General features: G+C 32.6%; 3 protein-coding genes across 3 annotated transcripts; 1 reads left to right on the forward strand and 2 right to left on the reverse strand.

Moving 5' to 3' along the window:
* Positions 1-5,019: 5,019 nt before the first annotated feature.
* Positions 5,020-6,637, forward strand: LOC107623721 (protein VERNALIZATION 3-like). The gene is made up of 4 exons (XM_016326070.3): positions 5,020-5,304; positions 5,788-5,849; positions 6,059-6,099; positions 6,411-6,637. Exons 1-4 carry the CDS (start codon positions 5,104-5,106, stop codon positions 6,635-6,637), a joined length of 531 nt encoding a protein of 176 aa, XP_016181556.1. The 5' UTR covers positions 5,020-5,103.
* On the reverse strand, positions 6,332-17,122 carry LOC107623720 (TatD related DNase). Its single transcript, XM_088486104.1, has 6 exons — positions 17,061-17,122; positions 9,015-9,403; positions 8,782-8,933; positions 7,956-8,109; positions 7,620-7,853; positions 6,332-6,989 (listed from the first exon to the last, which is right to left on the reverse strand). The coding sequence occupies exons 2-6, from the start codon at positions 9,291-9,293 to the stop codon at positions 6,873-6,875; spliced, it is 936 nt and encodes a 311-aa protein (XP_088342230.1). The 5' UTR covers positions 9,294-9,403; positions 17,061-17,122; the 3' UTR covers positions 6,332-6,872.
* LOC107621929 (protein CYSTEINE-RICH TRANSMEMBRANE MODULE 7-like) lies at positions 14,005-15,188 on the reverse strand. Its single transcript, XM_016323895.3, has 3 exons — positions 15,000-15,188; positions 14,643-14,838; positions 14,005-14,199 (listed from the first exon to the last, which is right to left on the reverse strand). The coding sequence occupies exons 1-3, from the start codon at positions 15,052-15,054 to the stop codon at positions 14,151-14,153; spliced, it is 300 nt and encodes a 99-aa protein (XP_016179381.1). The 5' UTR covers positions 15,055-15,188; the 3' UTR covers positions 14,005-14,150.
* Positions 17,123-17,395: the final 273 nt, after the last annotated feature.

A 17,395-nucleotide genomic window follows, 5' to 3' on the forward strand; every position in this document is an offset into this window, starting at 1 on the left:
ATATTAAATAATTTAATTAAATAAAAATAATTTACACAAATAATTATTTATTTATAAAAAGTATTATATATATATATAAATTTATTATTAAATTAATTATTATATATATTATTTAATTTATTTTTAATATATATTTTATATTTTCACATGTATATACGAATAGTTAATTTTTTATATATGGCTAGCATGCATGGTTGCGTATTTATTACCCCTGCCATGGTTATAACCATTCGTTTGTAATTGGATCCCATGCATCATGTTGGTAACCAAATAACCAGTGATGAGATTCATCAGAATTTTATGGGATATGCAACTTTTTCTTTCTTGTTTATTCTCTTTTATTGCGGCTAATATAATGTTACATCTACATCACCAAAAGTCAAATAATATAAATATAAATACTAATATATTATATTAACATTTAGTCAAATAATATAATTTATCTAATAATTTTTAATTATTATTTTCACAAAATGACATTTTTATTAATCATCGATTTTTTAACACATAAGAAAGTCACATATAGTTGAACTCAAAATACTTGTAGTTCTCAATATAAATAAGAAAATTTGTTGTAGTTATGTATTTTCGTAAAGACACAGTAATTATGATATCATTTTTTTTAAGCAGACAGCTTAACACAATAGTAGAGCAACTAGAACCATCCAAACTAAAACAAAAACAAACAAACTTAACAAGAACCACAACAACACGAAATCAGTCCTCATGTCATCTCCGGCATAGCCATCAATAACTAAAGGGATTCCCACCATTTCAATCGTTAGCACTATTCGAAAACATGTTGATAATTTCTTTAACTCCTTTGCTTGTGTGCTGAAAAATTCGCCTATTTCTTTTCAACCATAGGTTCCAGACGATCGCGCAGAAGCGCCTCAACCGGTGATTACGCTCTTCCATCCTCCTCGATTCTTCTGTCCAACTAAGAAAATGCTCTTTCATCGATCCCGGATAAGACCATCGTCGGCCAAAGGCTGAAATCCAAGCACTCCACACATGCCAAGCAAATACACATCCTAGAAACAAGTGATGTACATATTCCACCTCATTATTACAAAGAACAGAAGTAATATCTTCCTGATTGATGATTCCAAACCGATTCAGCCTGTCCTTTGTATTCACTCTTCCTATCAAAACAAACTAGACAAACAGCTCCACTTTAGGCGAAACCAGTCCCTTCCAAACAGTCATGGTGAAGCTGTAGCTAGTTACCTCCTCTGGGATCAGTTCCTCCTGCATCACCTGCATAAATGAGTTAGTTGTAAAAATACTTCGCCTATCATATTTCCACACCACTTTGTCCTCTCTGTTATGAACTAATTTCATAGATCTCAAAGCCTCATACAATTCACTCAGGAGTTCCAACTCCCATTAAAAGAGCTCTCGCATTCATTGGAAGTTCCAAATCCACTCAAACCCATCCCAAAAACCACACTCTCCTATAACAGATCCACATTGGTTTGAACTCAAGAAATATTTGGTCCAAGAATCAATATTTTATAATAAGCATTGTGATTTATTTTTTTCTTCTTTTTTATATATTTGAACTAACCCAATACTATTAGTTAAAAATTCTATTGCCATACCCATATTTAAAAAAATTATACTACTTAATTTTAAATTTACCTATTGTTACGTTACACCTAGTTCTAATTTAATAATTTATGTTGAAATTAATATATTTTAAATTTTTTAACATATTTTCTTTTCATCATTTGAAGTAACACTATTAAATTCTTCATTTTTCACTAAAAATATTATCTCTTAACATTCTTCAAATTCCGAAAATGTGGTCCTTCCAACTTTAAAGAGAAACTAATGTGAGATGAAAGTGATGTGAAGAGAAACTTGACAGCAGCTACATCTTCTTGATCTTGATCTTAATTTCTTGATCAATATACTCTATTAAACTTGATTGGGTTTTTGTCTTGTTTATTTTGGTGGATGTAACACTCAACGGTAATCGAAGAATGTTTCTTGCATCAAAATGATGCAACAACTTTTCAATTAAAAAAAAAAAAGAATTTATTCACTAAACTTTTTTGCCCATAACTTTTTAGTAAAGTATAGTTTTTTTTTTCTTAAAGTAATTAGTGGGTCGAGTGGTTCGCTGACTCGTCCGCTTAAGCAAGTGTTGGGAGTTCGAATCCCGCATTGTGTATGCAGCAACTCATTGGTAAGTGGCAAACCCTTAAATGGAGCTCAGATCTGCGACGGATTAGTAGCTCAGATCTGCGACGGATTAGTCTTTGACCTGTCGGGTTGGGGGATACCGTTGGCAAAAAAAAAAAAAGGTAATTAGTATAGTGTAATTTATTATTGTATTCTCTTTTTTCTTTTTAGTAATTACTAATTACTAATTAGTATAGTGTAATTTATTTATTACTAATCCCATTAACTTTGAGACCTGTTTGAGGCAAAGAAGACCTTATTTTGGAAATAAAATTTGGAAGGGACTATTTTGCAAAGTGTAAACTTTATAAAAATGCAATGTGTTTTTTATAAGCTTATATTTTCTACTATATGGTGAGAGGTATTAGGAATATATGTTAAAAATCGTATTATTTTATTTATATAATAAATTAGGTTATGTATTTGTATAATAAAAATTTTAAATATTATAAAAGTACTTATAATAGAGATGAAGACTCCTAGTAAATCAGTTTAAATAAAATCAAATAACACAAATACGAAGCTCCTAGTAAATTAATTTTACATAAATTAATTTAGAATAAAATGTCGTTTTTTTACTAAATCAATTTAAATTAAAATGATTTATATGGTACGAATAAACCAATTTAACTTAAAATAATTTACTATGAATATATATTAAATCGTTTAAGTTAGATCAGTTTTTATAAGGACAATTTCAAAATAAAAGTTAGAACCGAACAATTAAATAATATTATCAGTTAAATAATTTAAAATGATTTTATCCTAATAATCATCTGCATAATATAATATATAGTAAGAAGTATATATACCTGATAATAAAAGGAACAATTAACAAATGAATTATAAGGTATAATATACATTCATTAAATATTTTTTCAGCGTGCTTATGTAATTTAAACTAATAGCGAATAAGTTAAAATTATTAGAAAAAAGTTTATGCAAATTTAGTTATTTTATTTGATAATTATATATTTTTTTAGGAAAGAATTTTGTTTTAACTCCTAATAAATGAAAGAAAAAAAAATTATGTTATCACTGCAATTGAATTAAGTTTAAAAATTATTATTAATTTTTTTATTTGGATCAATTTTTTTATGTATAAAAAGAATTTATTTGATTTATTTTATTTTATATTTTTCATCATATTTATATATTAAGTACTAACAAAGCTGCTATTTGGTCGCCAATGAGCTATGATGCGCGGACACTGACGCGGACACGGGACACGACACGATACGAGACACGTCGACACGCGAATTTTAAAATGTTACATGACACGGGGACACGCATATATATAAAATATAAAGTATTTTTTAGATAAATTGTAATGATATTAAAATATAAATTAAAATTTTTAATTATTTTTAATGTCTTATTTTAATTATATCAAGTATTTAAATTTTTTTTGTTTTAATAAATAATAATATATATTATATCTAAATTTATTTTAAGAATATATGTTAAGAATAAGACTGAACACGCGGACACGTGATGGTATTTAGGTGTGTCCAGGCGTGTCCGAAGAAGAATTTTTTATTTTTTATTAAGACACGGTTGGACACAGCAGACACGCGTGTCGGACGAGTGTCGTGTCCGAAATGTGTCTGACGCGCGGACACGATAACTCAGTCAAGTGTCCGTGCTTCATAGCCAATGAGTTATAACTCAAATGATATAATCTCTCCATACTCAATTAAGAGGTTGCGGATTTGAGACTCCTTTGGTAAAAAAAAAAAAAAAAAAAGGTGCTATTTGGCCACTACTATTTTTTTTTTAAGCTATCTTTCCAAGGATCAATTGGGAATTGCCATAGAAGCTAGCTGACAAAAGTTTGGCTTACAACTTGTGTGTACTTGGTATACCCAAATTTGCCCTCACTTGCTACAACCCACTATTTGCAAACAGGCCCTTATTTTTCCGATTATTTTCATTTATTCCCTAATTCCTGGTCCTTCAAAGTATCCTATAAGAACTATGTATTTTGAATAATTCCGAATGTATGCAATGCATAGTTAGATTAGGGTTCACATGAATCCACGTGAGCTACAGTGTATGTGCGTGACAAAGTATATATACTAATATACTATACTTTATTTGAGCATGTTTGGAATCATTAAAATAACAGTCTTTTACCAAAAATATGTATGTTTCAATAAAAATTTTAAAATAAACTATCATTAAAACTAATAATTGAATTTAAAAAGTATTTTTAAGTAAAAATAATATTTTAAAAACTCATAATCATAATCATAAGTAAAAGTTTATTTTTAAAATTATAATAATGGCGTTTATTAATTTTACTTCAAGTATAAAATATTAAATAATACACACAATCATTTTATATCTATTTTGTAATTATATCACTTAAAAGTGTTTTTTTTTCACACATTCCAAATACAATCAGATTATTTTAAAACCATTTTTTTCAGCTAAAGTATTTAAATATAAAGTGATTGTCACATAATCAATTATTTAAAAATATATACAAATAAAAATATGGTAAAAACTCATGTGAAATCGACTTCACGTGAAGTTAATACCTGAGAGCCGTTAGATAAAAATTTAGTCAAAGTCAAATCATTTAACAGCTCTCAGGTATCAACTTCACGTGAAGTCGACTGCACCTGAGTTTCCACCTAAAAATATTTAAAGAAATTTCATTTTTCAGCATTTCCAAACACGAATAACATTGTTTCTTTTCTTTCTTTCAACTTTTTTTCATTATTGGTATTCATACAAAACACAAAAAGGAGAATGAATGGGGACCAATCCTACACACACCCCTTGAAACTATAAATAGCCCCATGTATATATGTTATACCAAATATAATAAACTCATAGAATAACACAAAAACAATTTAATTATTTGATAGATAGTATTAGTTTTGCACTATATCAAAGTTCCAAGCCATGCCACTTGTTAGTAAGGACCCTCTTGTAGTTGGGCGTGTGATTGGGGATGTTTTAGACCCCTTTGAAAGTTCTATTTCAATTAGAGTTAGTTACAATAATAGAGATGTTTGCAATGGCTGTGAATTCAAGCCTTCTCAAGTTGTCCACCAACCAAGAGTAGCCATTGGTGGAGATGACCTCAGGAACCTCTACACTCTGGTAATTTACTACCATCTTCTTTTAGACACGTATTATGTTAAACAGTTCAGTCAAACATATTAAATTATTTGACGCTTCTTAACTATCTTCAGATGAAGATGAGACTTAGGCACGTGTTATGTTAAGTAGTTTAGTCAAACATGTTGAATTATTAACAATTCTTAATACGTGTATAGACTATAGATTCTGTATCTCATTCCTCTTCCGTTGAATTTGGTATTTTATTTATTTGAAAAGAAAAAAAGGTAATATGTCATCAAAACTTTTGGAATTAAAAATACTTCTCTCGTTTCTATCGTAATTATTGTCTAATATAACATTTTAATTTGTTAGATATAAAACTGCTAATGTACTTTAACAATAGCTGAAGCCTGCCAAGAATTGAAAGAAAAATAGTTTATGATATGTGATTATATATGTTTAAAACAACAAATTAAAGTGATTTTAATGACTTAATAAATTCCTCTTTGATTTTACTTACAGGTTGCAGTGAACCCAGATGCCCCTAGCCCAAGCGACCCTAGTTTGAGGGAATATCTACATTGGTGAGTCACAATAATTGTGGTGCAAAATTTGTACACTAATTAATAAAGAAGACTAATGGTACATGGTTAAATAAAGGTTACGCCTAGGTTTTAAGGTTTATCAAAACTACACTTATACCACTTCTTTGACTATATACACCAAGTTTTATATATATATATATATATATATATATTCCAATTTAATGCTTCTTTCTTTTGATTGACTTCAGGCTGGTAACTGATATTCCCGCCACAACTGGACCTAATTTTGGTACGTGAGATTGTTGTGTATTTATTTGTTTATTTATTTGGTGTAATCTCATTAACATAAAAATTGGCCATTTAGGTATAGTATACTATATAATATATGGACCATGCGTTTAAACTGAGCATTAGCTATGTGCACATGGGAATCCAGCGTGGACCATGTCTTTTGAATATATATATATATATATACACAAATTAAATGAGCTTTCAAGAAGATATAATGTAATTAGTAACAATTTTAACAAAAGTTAAACAGGTAATTTATTTAATTAATAAGGTTAATAATGAGATGGGATGAATACAATTATGTTACAGGTAATGAGGTGGTAGCATATGAAAGTCCACGACCAACATCTGGGATTCATCGAATCGTATTCGTGTTATTTCGTCAATTGGGTAAGGAGAAGGTTTATGCCCCTGGTTGGCGCCAAAACTTCAACACCAGAGAATTTGCCGAACTATACAATCGTGGTTCGCCTGTTGCTGCTCTCTATTATAACATCCAAAGGGAGAATGGCTCTGGTGGAAGGAGGTTATATTGATCATCATCATAATTACATAAATAATAATAATCAACAATAATAAATGACTACTTCCTTTTCGGTTCAAACTCAATATAGCTGTATGCATAAATTGAACCCAGCCTGTATGCACGGTTCATTCTTTACATGTTGTGTATTGGCAACAAAAGTTATAGTATGTTGTTTGCTTTATGTGCGCGTTACACATGTAATCTTCTACTTCTTCTCTGTCGACATTGCTACATCATTACTTCGCTTATGCGTGGAGTACTTTCGAACCTTCATAGGAGAATACTCGCACTGCGTTTTGATAACTTAGTTCAGCAAGCTCTTCTTTTGTAATCTCTAGCATTGATGCAACATAATCAAGTACCTGCAAGAGGAATGAATTGAATAGTATAAATACATAATCACAAGAGAGAAAGAGATTAATTTCTATGTGCATATCCCACTCCCCAAGCTAACTCCTAACCACTATTACGAGATCCATATTACAGCAATCAACTCGCCCCTCACGCAAACCTGCATATCTTTCTACCTCGCCTTTGGCATTACAAAGTAATAAGATTATCCATACAAGCATGCTGAGTAAGCATCCTATAATTGTTAAGAATGGTTTTGGATGGATTTAATAAAACCAATTCATTTTGCATTGTTATCTACTTCCAAACATGGGATGATTCGGTTCCAACTCAAATAAATTCATTTGTTGGGGTTCCAACACACAAAATGAACACTCTTGTAGTTTAAGAAACCTATGGCTAAACACAGTATTTCCAAATAATAAGCACTTCATTTATGCATTCTAATTCAGTAGCGGGGCTAGTAAAAAATATCAGAGAGAAAAAGAAAAGAAGAGATACGAACTAGCTATGCTGGATGACTTGCATGTTCACAGTAAAACTTAAATTGGGGAGAATTTTGTTCTGTATTAAAAAAATTTATCAAGCTACACTTATTTTGAAAATCGAAGGTGAAAATAAGCAAATACTAAGCTATATACCAGATGTATGTTGGCTGGATGATTTAGGGTTTCCTTTGGCAATGTCGAAGCATCTGTTAAGACTTGGGACCCATCATTAAGCGATGTACCAGATGCTGAGGATGATGTTGAGCTTTGACCTTGAGGCTCCTCCGGGAGAGAAGGATCTCCATCGACGAAAAAAAGAGAATCTATGTTTGACTTTGGCAGTGCATCAGGTGCATCGGTCTCCAACAAAATTCTATCAGAAGGGACCTAAATAGAAAACAATAAGAATGTCAATATTGTTAATTGTTTCGACACACATAATACAAAACTACAGAATATTAATCAAATAATGCAAGTGATGAAAATCACCATCTGCAGCATTTTCTTTGCCTTATTTGCTTTTAATGACATTAGAAACCCTGAGAAGGAAAAATAAGCACCGAGCTTTGAAAATTCAGGAACCATCTCTGCAGATCCTAGGTAAGAATGAAGAATAACACCGGCAGGAAAAGGTCCCATTGACCTGGAAATGGTGAAATTTCGAAGGAAGACTCAATTTCCAAGATGCTAGTTCATAATCATCAATTAGAACATAACTTTAACACTAATTTCATGGCAACACTATTAAATTATGAGTATCTAAGCTAAGTACGAAAAGCTTAGATAAGATCAGGAAGTAAGCCCACACACAAAATTATTCATCCATATGAACTTAATCAGTAACTACATCACTATAGCTATAGAGGAGACAAAAGCAAGGTTGTTAACAAACTGGCCATACTGTTTTTGGAACTACAATACCTATGATTCATGTGCTATTCTTAGAAGCTCGATTCGGTTACTCAGTTCATTCCGATAATTCACTGGAAAGATAAAAATGACTTGAATAATAAACTTAAAACATGATCTGAGGCTCTCATACCAACTACCAAAGACACTAGTAGCATAAATAACACGCCTAATGCTAGGTAACCAACTTTTTTCAGCCAAAATTTTTAAAATTAGTTTATTTATTTAAATTCTAGACCCTAAATCCTAAATTATAAACCTAAATGCTAAAGTTAAATTTTGGAATTTGGTTCCTGAACTTTCTCAAATAACACATCCTTATGCAAAAATATGTACACTCTTTCATGTCCCTCACTACTATCTATGGAAAGAAACAAAAAAGGTTAGATGAGATAGATATTCGTACTTCATCATCTCAAGAAGTTCACCGAAGGCACGAACACAGTGTACAGATGCCGGCTTGTTTAACGATTTTGCAAGTTGAAGCTGGTTCTTGAATACTTCAACCTGATCTGAAAAATCAACGTTCCTTCCATGAGATCCTTTGTCAAGACCAATCTGAGAAAATCGAAGAAAAATGAAATTACATGAAATAGATTGAAATTCGCAGAGAATATGAATTGATGAATGATAGGTCACCTCTCCGACGGCGGCGGATGGCGTAGAATCGAAGAATTGTTTGAGAGTGTTGAACCAATTCGGAGACCTTTCTGCAACGAACCATGGATGGAGGCCAAAGGAAGGGATGACTGAAGGATACGATTGGGACATGTGTTTGACCTGAAGCCAGTCTTTCTCGGAGAGTCCATTGACGGCGAAGGCAGCGACACCTACGCTTTGGGCGGTTGCTATGATTTGGGGAACGTTGCTTAAGATTCTTGGATCTTGAAGATGACAGTGTGCGTCGAAAAGCTTCATCTTCCTCGCCTTAACCCTCTCTACAACTCTTCCCTTTGCTCCACCGCTATTATCTTATTTTCCAAAAATACCCTTCTCTTTTGTTTTTTTTTTTTGAAGGGCAACAATGTCTTCCACTCTTCCCCTATTGCAAAAGCTTTTAACCGATGATTTAATTTTAGTTTTTTACTTTTTTTTTTTTTTTTTTTTACCAAAGATAGGAGACTCGAACCCGCAACCTCTTAATTGAGTATGGAGAGACTATGCCATTTGAGCTATAACTCATTGGCAAAAATTTGGAAAGATAGGAGACTCGAACCCACAACCTCTTAATTGAGTATGGGGAGTCTATGCCATTAGAGTCTTCCTAGTTAAGAAAAAAAATGTTTATGTCTATGTGAGGGATTATTTAAAAAAAAAAATTATGAGTAAAAATGTATAAATTAAAAAAAGTCAAATGGTAGTTAAGAATTGTTAGTTAAAATCTACGTAGAATTGTCTTTATCTGAAGTTGTTAGTTAAAAACTATTAGATAATTTGACATGATTCACTAAATTATTATCTAATAAATAATAACTCTCAATTATCAATTTTAAATAAAGACAAATACATGTAAGTCTTTACTTTCAACTTTTGTTTTAGTATGTTTTTGGTTCTTTTTTTGTTTTGGAGTTTTGTCTTTGTTTGTGAAACCTAGAATTATGACTTCGTTTATCTTGACATTTATTTGTGAAGTTCCGAATTATAACTTCATTTGTTTTTGTCTTAAAATTAGTGTTTGTAATATTATCTATTTTATAATGAAATTCTACCATAATTGGGTTAGAGATTGAACCTAAACCTCATTGTACCTTGGATTAACTAGGATACATATTGGTATTACTTTCTCTCTTCCTTTATCTTTAAATAAGCTTCTGTTGTTAGAAGAGAGAAGACGAAAAAATTCTACTAATTCAATAGTACATTCTAAATTTAAAAGAGTATATTTTGATTCAAATTCTCTCTTTCTCAAAAACCTATAAAACCTACTGTTACGTAAGTAACCTGAGATGGGTGGATTGGGTTTGAAGGATTAGCCCAAACGTTAGTGGAAGGTCTCTGACTTGTTCGCGTTCGGGAGCCGCCGTCCAAGTTGTGTGTTTTGAAGAATGGGGGTGGTACCTGCAAAGACACTCTGATGCCTAAGTTAGCAAGGGGGTAAGCAGATTTTGAGAGTATTGGAACTTAGTTTTACCTGAGTGTGTCAGTGTATTTATAGTGGTGATCCAATAATCACCGTTGGAGTAGTTCCACTTCTGAAGGTGGATAACCGTCCCTTTATCTTAGGGTTGTTGGATATTGCTTCTGGAAGTGGATGAGAGATTTTAGGAAGCAGTTACTTATTTGAACAAGTGTTGTCTGCCACCTCATGTCGAGCCCGACCTCTTTGAGGAGGGGCTTATGTCGAGTCTGACGTCTTTCATAGAGGTCGGGTATGGGGTGAAGGCCAACCTTTGGGTTGGACCGTTTTGGGCTTACTTGAGCCTGGACCATAGTATTGGGCCAAGGTATGAACAGTGCCTCTACTTGAGTCCGATTTCTTAGCCGGGAGTTGGATTCGAGTATTAGTTGAACTCGGGCTCATTCAAGTCAGAAATCGACGTGGTTTTTTGTTTGAAACCGACGTGATTTTGAATTTTCCAATCGTCGCGTCCGTTTGGGGATTTCGCATTTATACATGGAGGCAGTTACATTGGTAACGGTGTATTGCTTTAATGACTGCGTCATTTTACTATTGTTCCCCTGGTCCATTATAAATACTCTCTCTCTTCTTTCTTTGTTTTCTTTCGTCTTCTCTTCGAAAAATTTCCCTACTCTTTTGCTCTTTCACTAGAAACTCCCTTTGGCCTTCTGTTCTCGGGTGGTTCGCTGCTTTCTGTCGCTGCAACTGCTTCTCTTTTGATTTACAGAAAAAAGGTTAGTTCTTTACCTTCTCTTGTCATTTGTGTAGCATTTTCTGTATTTCTGCTTTGGTGCTTTTGCGTGTTTGAGGAGAATTTCGCGCCTTTACTACTCCTTTATTTGCAACGCGTGGCTTTAGGATTTTTGCATGTTTATTTAGAAATCGTTGTTGCCACTTGGTGATTTTTTTTCTTACTTGTTTTCGGAAGAAACTGCCTTGTCTTTGGGAGTCACACATCAGATTGCTCTGCAACAAATATGTGAAAATCTGTCTGGACTAGATGGCACGGTTTCAACTCACAAAGCCCTTGGTCCAAAAAAAGCATTGCTACACAAAATTATAACTCACATTATGACTCCACAGAGTGGCTCACACAATAGAGTAACTGTTTCTGATTCCTTTGTGCTTTTTGTCATTATTACTTCATCTCCTATTTCCTTTGCATATCTCATGATAAGGCATATGTGGAAATGTGTTAGGAGCATCAAAAAGGCTAACCTTCTCTATGGCATATTTCTTACTTGCATCTTTGAATACTTCAATGTTGATCTAATCAATGAAGATGTAGAGAATAAAGTTTCATCAATTAAGGGAGGAGGAGTTTTAGGTACTATGAAAGGCACCAAAAGCAAAATGCACTCTGACAGTAATCTTGAGAGTCGCCCAGCCGAGCCATCCAAAATGGCAGAATCGATCAAGGAGGTTTTCACTGAGTTTTCTAACATGTCCAAACTCATGGTGGAATCTTACAAGGCCGCTCGTAAGCAAGCATACGAAAATGAAAAAGCTTGGACAAAGTGCCAAGAAAGAGTTGGTCTGATGCTTCAGAATTTCGAAGAAGAGATGGGGGCTGCCGATAAGGATGATGAATCTGGATCTGAGTACAACCTCTCTGATGATTGACTTATTTGTCTCTTGTTGAATTCTAGTTTTGTTTGGTTTATTTTGGTACTCTATAGGTTGTTTGGATACTCTAGACCTCTGTTATTTTGTTAAACACTGGATATTTTGGTTTTGGTTATATATGTCTGTGTTGCATTATTATTTTTTGCAGGTTCTCCTTTGATGACAAAAGGGGGAGAAAAGCTGTGAAAAATTGAAAAGTTGAAAGAAACAAGGAAAACAGGGGCTGAAATCTTTTGTGATTCATGATCACCCCTGTGCACAAACTCTTTGTTTCAATGATTATCTTGTTTCAATGATTATGATCTGTTGTTGAAATGGTTGTTGTTTGCTGTTGTTTTTTTTTACTTAATTATTTTTTTATAATCCCTTTATGCTTTGATATGTTGATAAAATTTCTTATGCTCTGATATGATTTTATTTAACTGAAAATGTTTTTCTTACTATAAACTGATAATTTTTGCTCTGATATGATGGCTAGAAAATGTTGTTCATTTAATCAAATTATTTGGGAATTATCAACTGCTTTTTATGTCCTCTGTACTCAAAGCATTTTTTTATTGTTATTGAGCAGAAATCATTCATATGATAACAAGTCAAGTTGTGTTTATCATGTTATTTCTACTCATAAATCAAGCCATTCAACATCTCAAATTCCATATGTTGAATAACGTAGTTGCCTTAGACTTGATAAAATTATTACAGGTAATGCTTCCCTTGGTAAAATGGCATATATTAAGGAGGAGTCATGTAACAATTGAAAAGGGGAAGAAATCCCAATTTTCAAAGGGAGTACTCTAATCTTTGATTTCTTTCCATTTCAATTTTTAATAATGTTTGTCATCAAGGGAGAGATTGATGAGTTTGAAAAACTCTAAAACCAATTTGATGATGATCAAACATTATTACAGACTATGGAAGATCATCCTGGAGGGTTCTCAATATCCAACCACTACAAGTGCTGAAGGAATAGTCTCCCTTAAACTAGAAGCCAGTTGGATCGAAGAAGACAGAAAGAAGGTGGAGCTCAATGCCAAGGCTATCAACTTGTTCAACTGTGCAATCAACTTCGAGAAGTACCGACGGGTATCACGATGCACAACGGCAAAGAAAATATTGGACAAACTTCAAGTCACTTATGAAGGAACCACTATAGTAAAGAAGACTAGGATAGACATGCTTAACAGAGAATATGAAATGTCCTCAATGAAGGAAGAAAAATCCATAGATAAAATATTTAAAAGATTCAATATCATCATTGTTGGCTTGGATGCTATGAGATTAAGTATCCTGAATCTGTGCTTGTGAGAAGAGTCTTGAGATGTCTCACAAAAAAATGAAAAACAAAAACATTGATAAATTCAAAAGTATACCCAAATCTGTGAATAGAAACTCTCTTAATTATTATATTTGATTAATCTTACTAATAAGTAATAACTTTCTAATCTTCTCTTTAACCAAACTCTCTTGTATTCATGTTAGAAATGTGAACAGAAACTCCTTTGATTGATGTGTTGAAACTAAAATGTTAAAATGACTATTTATATAATACACTTTAATTAAAGTTGTAATACATGTTAAAGACCATTTTTAATTTCTACTTTTTTTATTACCAACGTTAAAAATCAAATCTACTTTAATTACACGAGTAAAACTACAAAAAATAGTGCCAAAATCTAACCACTTCGATAAAGATATCATACAAGAAATTTCTCATTTGTTTACTTTATTAAAATGATGTTTAATTTTAAGCAAAAAAACAATATATAATCGAATAATTTAAAATTATACGGTTTATATTACAGTTATTACACCTACGCACCAAAGTCATCACATTTCTTCTCTAATTAAAAGCTTAATGTAGTCGTATAGTTTAACTGCATTCACTCATGAAAAGTAGAACATACATAACTTTATTAATAATATGATCCGATCCATATATATTCTTATCACATTATTTTTCATTTATATTTATAAATATTTGAGAATCTGTGTCTGAATATTCACTTGCATTGGTTCCAACCGTGTCTACTCTATATGCACCATTCTTCCAAAATGCAACAGCAACAAAGAGCAGCCAGACTGCACGCAATTATATCATTCTTAATTATCATGCAATTTCTTCAAATAAAAACTGCCAACTCAATGTCATGCTCATTCAACAAAATAAAATAAAATATATATCGAACATAAATCCCTACTAATTATATTATATTTTTGAATGATAAATTTATTATTTTAAATTTTAAGTGATTATCTTTCCCTATAATTTGCATGGCTAGCTAGAGATTTCAAGTAAAATTAAAGGAGAACATAAAATGAGAAAATACCACATCTAACTCAAAATTTTAATATGTCAAGTTAATGGATCTCTCATTTTATAAAATTTTTACTCTTCCTTGCTTTTTTTGATATGGAACTAACTTCATGTACTCCTCACACTTACAACATTAACACCAATTGCCACATAACTATTAAAGATATAATTATTTATATATATATTTTTTATCGGCTTGAATACTTACCAGGTTCTGAGAAGAGATGGACAACGACTACCATAGTTTTCGGGGTATTGGTTATAAGGCCGAAGAGGCGGAGGCGGTGGCGGTGGCACCGCAGATGGTGGTGGAGGGAAGCCTCCTACTCCTCCTATTCCGTGGAAATATCCTTGATACCCTTGTCCGGCTGGTGGAGGAGGATATGGATCCGGAGTAGGATACCCTGTATGTTAATTAGTTAAGTTATTTTTCAAGAATCACTAATAATTTAGCACAAAAATTGTTGTTTTTTGCTTTTTTTTTTTTATTAAATTATTCTAAAATGTGATATATACTAAAAGAAAAGGAAAGAAAAAAAAAAAAAGAAGATGGAAGGGAAGTTGCCTGTGGGGGTTGATGAGTAGTGAGGTTCATGCCTAACATGGTAAGCCTGACTCATGCTGAAAATTTCAGAGAAAATAACTAAGAATAAGAGTAAGAGGAGAGGCTAAAACAGTAATTTTATAGCTGCTACATAACATACTAAACAGAGAGCAGGAAATTTCCTCTTATTAATGTACTATGTATGTATGTAGTATGTTTTCGCATAGGGAGTGACATATACACATGGAAGCTACGTAAACAAACAGGTGTTTAGTTCTCAATTCTCAACTCTCAACCCTCTTATTTATATTTCTCTTCCTTGTTTTATTCTACATTAATTTATATAAAATTTGTTTATTTTTATTTATAAATAATAAAAAATTAAATTCTAACTCGTTTTTATAGATATCTGTTTTGTTTTTATCTATTTTTATAACTATTAAATTTAATAAATAAAATTAAATTAAAATATTTATATAACTATCATTACATGTATAATATATTTTTTTTAAAGAATTTAATTAAGAATATATAAATTTTATATTAATTAAATTTAGGGATAAGTATTGTTTTGGTCCCTCACGTTGAGGGTCGAAATCGAATCCGTCCCTGATATATCTTTTGATTTAAAATCATCCTTAACATGTTTTTTTTTTTGTATTAAAATCGTCATTTTTTAAAACAAATTAATTTTATTCCTAAACTACCCCTGCTTTAATTAAAAATTTATAAAATTAAAAAAAAAAAGAAGAAAAGAACACGTTTTCGACCACCAGCACCTTTTCTTCAACCTTTCTCTTCTCCTTTCACTACCACGAGCATCATGATCTTCAATCATCTTCGAAATAATTGGACCAAACACACTTGAAAGACCTTCCTCTTCCTTCTTAAACTCATCCACCTTTGCAAAATCACTCTCATCAATCCATTTCAATTTCAATGTATAATCAATAGCTTTGTTAATCTTTGTTAATCAACACAAAAATTCCTAATTCCACAAACACCTAACAGTTACATTGTACACTGAAAGCAAACCCAGTTAACACACCAAAAATCCATTCAAATCAAAACCCACACAAAAACAAAGGTCTCATAGTGCAGAAGGTAACCAATTTCCCTGCAAGAACCACAGTGTATTTCACAAATTCAACAAATTCAAAAATCAATTCAACAAATCTAGAAATAAAAAGTTCAACAAATCAACCCAAATTCAACAAATTCAATAACCAAATCAAAAAACAACAACTCAAAATCAGAAGCAGAGGCAGTCACAAATGCAAAAGCAGAGACAGTCATAGAATCAGAAACAAAAACTCAAACAAAAACAGATGCAGAAGAAGAAGATGCTGATGCAGAAGCCGAAGCTGCATAAGCAGATGCAGCAGAACAAGAAGTAGAAGAAGCAGATGCAGCCGAAAAAGAAGCAGAAAAAGCATATGCAAAACCACCGGCGCTTGGCCACCCATTCCCAACGGCGGTGACGGAGCGTCCGAGGACCGGCGACGCACTCCACCCTCGGATCCCTCTCTCTCCTCGGCCACCCATCACCTGCGGACCGGCGACGGAACATGCGCGGACCAGCTCAACCTCGGATCCCTCTCTCTCTCCTTCGCGTGCCGCCCTCCTCGCGCATGCATGAACGGTCCTCCCATCCACCGGCGCTCCCTCTCTCTTTCCCCTCTTCTCTTCTCCCCCGTCGCAACCCCTCTCCTTTCTTCTTTCTTCCGGCGACGGCGACGGCAACTCCAAGCTTCACCGGCGTCGTCCCCTCTCCCCCCTTCCCCTTTCCCTCTCCCTCTCCCTCCCCTCCTCCCTTCGCATTTCCTTTCGGCCCCCCACCCCCAAAAACGCGTTTCCTCCCCTCCAAACATGTTCTTTTCTTTTTTTTTAATTTTATAATTTTTTATTAAAGTATGAGTATTTTAGGAATAAAATTAATTTTTTTTAAAAAATGACGATTTTAATACAAAAAAACATATTAATTAAGAATAATTTTAAATCAAAAAATACATCAGAAATGGATTCGATTCTGACCCTCAATGTGAAAAACTAAAACAATACTTATCCCTTAAATTTAAGAACAGAACAAACGTATCCAATTTCAAATCTTAGATGCAAATGATTTTTTTTTTTTTTTTTGGGTATAGAAATACAGAGAACTAAGACGGAACAGTTACATCTCTCACAAAACTCCAAGTATATCTCTGATCTCTAGACAAGCTTGATTCCAAACTCTAGATCAATGGTTGGTAATTTTAGAGAAGTCTCTTATAGATAAATGTATCTTCAATATTCAAAGATTATTAATTTCAAACTACATTTCATATACATAAAGATTATAGAGCAGGACAATAATATCTCTCTCTTTTTTCTTATGGACATATACCTTAATTTATAGCAATATAATACAATGCAAT

This window comes from Arachis ipaensis, chromosome B10 (genome assembly GCF_059453495.1).
Source record: "Arachis ipaensis isolate K30076 ecotype BB chromosome B10, ASM5945349v1, whole genome shotgun sequence".
Classification (NCBI taxonomy): Eukaryota; Viridiplantae; Streptophyta; class Magnoliopsida; order Fabales; family Fabaceae; genus Arachis; species Arachis ipaensis.

Coding starts and splice junctions, on each gene's coding strand:
- LOC107623720 (XM_088486104.1), bottom strand. CDS start 9,293: ATGAAGCTTTTCGACGCACACTGTCATCTTCAAGATCCAAGAATCTTA. Junction 8,934..9,014: donor CATCCGCCGCCGTCGGAGAG/GTGACCTATCAT, acceptor CGATTTTCTCAG/ATTGGTCTTGACAAAGGATC. Junction 6,990..7,619: donor ATCCAGCCAACATACATCTG/GTATATAGCTTA, acceptor TTCCTCTTGCAG/GTACTTGATTATGTTGCATC.
- LOC107621929 (XM_016323895.3), bottom strand. CDS start 15,054: ATGAGTCAGGCTTACCATGTTAGGCATGAACCTCACTACTCATCAACC. Junction 14,839..14,999: donor CTACTCATCAACCCCCACAG/GCAACTTCCCTT, acceptor ATTAACATACAG/GGTATCCTACTCCGGATCCA. Junction 14,200..14,642: donor CCATCTCTTCTCAGAACCTG/GTAAGTATTCAA, acceptor AATTGCGTGCAG/TCTGGCTGCTCTTTGTTGCT.
- LOC107623721 (XM_016326070.3), top strand. CDS start 5,104: ATGCCACTTGTTAGTAAGGACCCTCTTGTAGTTGGGCGTGTGATTGGG. Junction 5,305..5,787: donor TCAGGAACCTCTACACTCTG/GTAATTTACTAC, acceptor TTTTACTTACAG/GTTGCAGTGAACCCAGATGC. Junction 6,100..6,410: donor CACAACTGGACCTAATTTTG/GTACGTGAGATT, acceptor ATTATGTTACAG/GTAATGAGGTGGTAGCATAT.